General features: G+C 41.3%; 1 protein-coding gene across 1 annotated transcript in view; it reads left to right on the top strand.

The window, feature by feature from the left end:
- The window catches only part of LOC103386256 (plexin-A1), a 125,874-nt gene that overhangs the window by 94,563 nt on the left and 28,714 nt on the right, over window positions 1–2,597 (top strand). Inside the window, exons 13-14 of the mRNA XM_025060058.1 lie at window positions 1,378–1,501; window positions 1,621–1,757. Of these exons, the coding sequence (XP_024915826.1) occupies window positions 1,378–1,501; window positions 1,621–1,757 (261 nt within the window). The remainder of the gene's footprint in view (window positions 1–1,377; window positions 1,502–1,620; window positions 1,758–2,597) is intronic.

Raw genomic sequence — 2,597 nt, 5'->3', positions numbered from 1 at the left:
GCCATTTGGTGCCATTAGTTGCTTGGTTGCTCTCATCATCACACTGACCCTATCAGAGAGGGGACGGGGTTTACCAGGGTGATAGATTAGGTCAAAGGTCACCTGCTGCAGGACAACGGGGGGCGGGGGGGGGTAACTAAAGTTTAAGTGTTTGGCAGAAATGTAGATTAATTGTTGTTTTTCTTCTTGTATAACTTAATTTCTGTACTAAATAAATCTATTAATGCAGTTTGAGCTAAAAGGCTAAGAAGACGCTATTCTTATGCACTGACAAAATGATACAATATGCCAAATAAAGTCAGATTTAAAAATATAGACCTGCAACAAACGCTAAACTAATGCTAATGATAAAGGCCAATAATAAATAAGAATCTACAGGTTCTTCTAATGGATTTTGAAATGATAATAATTTAATTCTTTTCAGACAACATCTAAATCACTTCAATAATTTAAATCTAACTAAGCTGCTTTTTTTTCTCTCTGTGACAATCCTTGATTTCTTAATTTGACACGTTTAATCAGATATGGCGTCACTCTTGCTCCTGAGGGAAGCGTCATTTAAAAATTTACAAAGCACTTTGTGTCCCTCTAACTAGGTAATAACAGCTTAGTGCAGCCACCTGTCATCTGTTCTCTAATGATACCGGCAGAAGACGCGCTCTCCCAGAGCTGGCCAGAATTTTAATGACGTCCCGTGTAAATAAATGTACGAGAAAATAAACACAATAGACGATGGTTTGGAAAGCGAAATGTATCGTCATCACGGTGCTCCTGCAGTCGCCACCTGCAGGGAGGTTGGATGGAGGCAGAAAAGTTGGGATACTGTATGGTAGAAATGTGCAGCCTGTGAACTGGTTTCATTAATCAGCCTCTCAGTCTCTGCCGTTTTTTATTTCTTTTTTTCTTTTCTATACTTTACTCTGCACTCTCACCCTTTCTCTCCATCTTACTCATTCGCTTGGGCTAATTAACAGTCAAGTGAGTCTCCAGTGGGTGAAACATGAGGTATATGTGTGTGTGTGTGTGTGTGTGTCTACATGTGAGTGAGCCTGTGTGTTCCCCCTGTGGGCTACATCGCCACTCCTCCCCTCATTCAATCATTTCTCCGGTGGATTTTCATTTGGCCGCCCGGCGCCCAGGGCCAAGTGTGAGATGTAGTGTTCTACACTTCGCATTAATGCAGACCCGCACGGGGAGGCTGTAGATTTCCACTAATAGAGCATTTGTTATTTTGATGATTACGCCAACTGAAACAGTTTATTCTGGGCTATGTTTCTCCCTCTGTCAGAAAACCTGCTTCATACACTGTACTGTTGGTAGAGTGATAATAAATCTCTCTGACTCGCTTCCATTTCTGCGGTTCTTTTTTTTTGTCAGGATCGTGTGTCGCCTCAACGATGCCACGGGTTACAGGGTGCAGGAGGCCCAGGTGGAGGTGTGTGTCAGGGACTGCCTTCACCTGGACTACAAAGCCATCTCAACCAAGGCCTTTACATTTGTGGTGAGTGTTGGCCTCTCCGGTTACAGCTTAAACTTCCTTTAAGTTCTCTACAATTTGAGAAAATCAAACTTCCTTCGACCTTGACCTTTTGTTTTTCTTTGTGTCTTTGTTTTTTCCAGTCTCCGTACTTCACCCGTGTCCACCCTTCCACGGGTCCGCTCTCTGGAGGAACCAGAATCACCATCGATGGCAGTCACCTGAATGCAGGCAGTGCAGTAGCTGTGAAGATAGGACTGAACTCCTGCCGTTTTGAGAGGTGAGTTCACCTTCACACCTCAGATGTGGAGAGCCCCAGTGTTTAAGTCATGTACTAAAATTTTTATTTTAACACAATCTCATTTAACCCCGTACAGTATGTTGATGTTTACGTCTTGTCATCATGGTTCCATCTGTCCATCAGAACAAATGTGTGTATTTTGATCATATATTGTGATAATCGTAGACCAACAGTGCACCCAGATAGAATTAAAGTTTTTTTTTTTTTAGAGCACTCTGTACCACCTGAGAAAACACTGATCTCTCTGAGTACCACCATGATGACCAACATTAGAATATAGCAGCAGAGGCCTTCACTGTTAGCTTCCACCACAGAAAAGATGTTTATAAAGGTTTATAAAGATGTTTATGTTTAAATGTTGTATTAATTATGCATGGTATGTTTCAGATTTATTCAATTGGAAATCTAAATGTGGAAATTTGAATTTTCCCATCGCACCACTGGTGGTACGCATACCACAGTTTGAGAACCACAGTCTTAGAGTAATTTGAAACTGTTATCTGCAGTTATCTTTCAGACACGGTGCCAGGGATTTCAGTAGAATTGTTATGATTCTAATTCCTCCTACAACTCTTCATTTGTTTCGAGCCTCTCCCTGGAAAATTGACAGGAGACTGCGCTCTGGACTAGTTCCACCCATGTACGCTGTCTGGCAGATGGCAGACAAAAAAAAACAAAAACACAACAACGACATGAAAGGATTGTTAATGAACCAAAACGTAAAGGTGTCTTCGACTGAAAAGTTTATGACTTGAGTTAGTTCGAGAAGAGAATTTATTGCAGATTCTGTTCAATGCTGATGTTCTCATACTGTTTTAT

The sequence above is a fragment of the Cynoglossus semilaevis genome, chromosome 11 (assembly GCF_000523025.1).
Source record: "Cynoglossus semilaevis isolate Cse_v1.0 chromosome 11, Cse_v1.0, whole genome shotgun sequence".
NCBI lineage: Eukaryota > Metazoa > Chordata > Actinopteri > Pleuronectiformes > Cynoglossidae > Cynoglossus > Cynoglossus semilaevis.
Note: the sequence above shows the minus strand (reverse complement) of the source record. Positions and strands in the feature narration are given on the sequence as shown.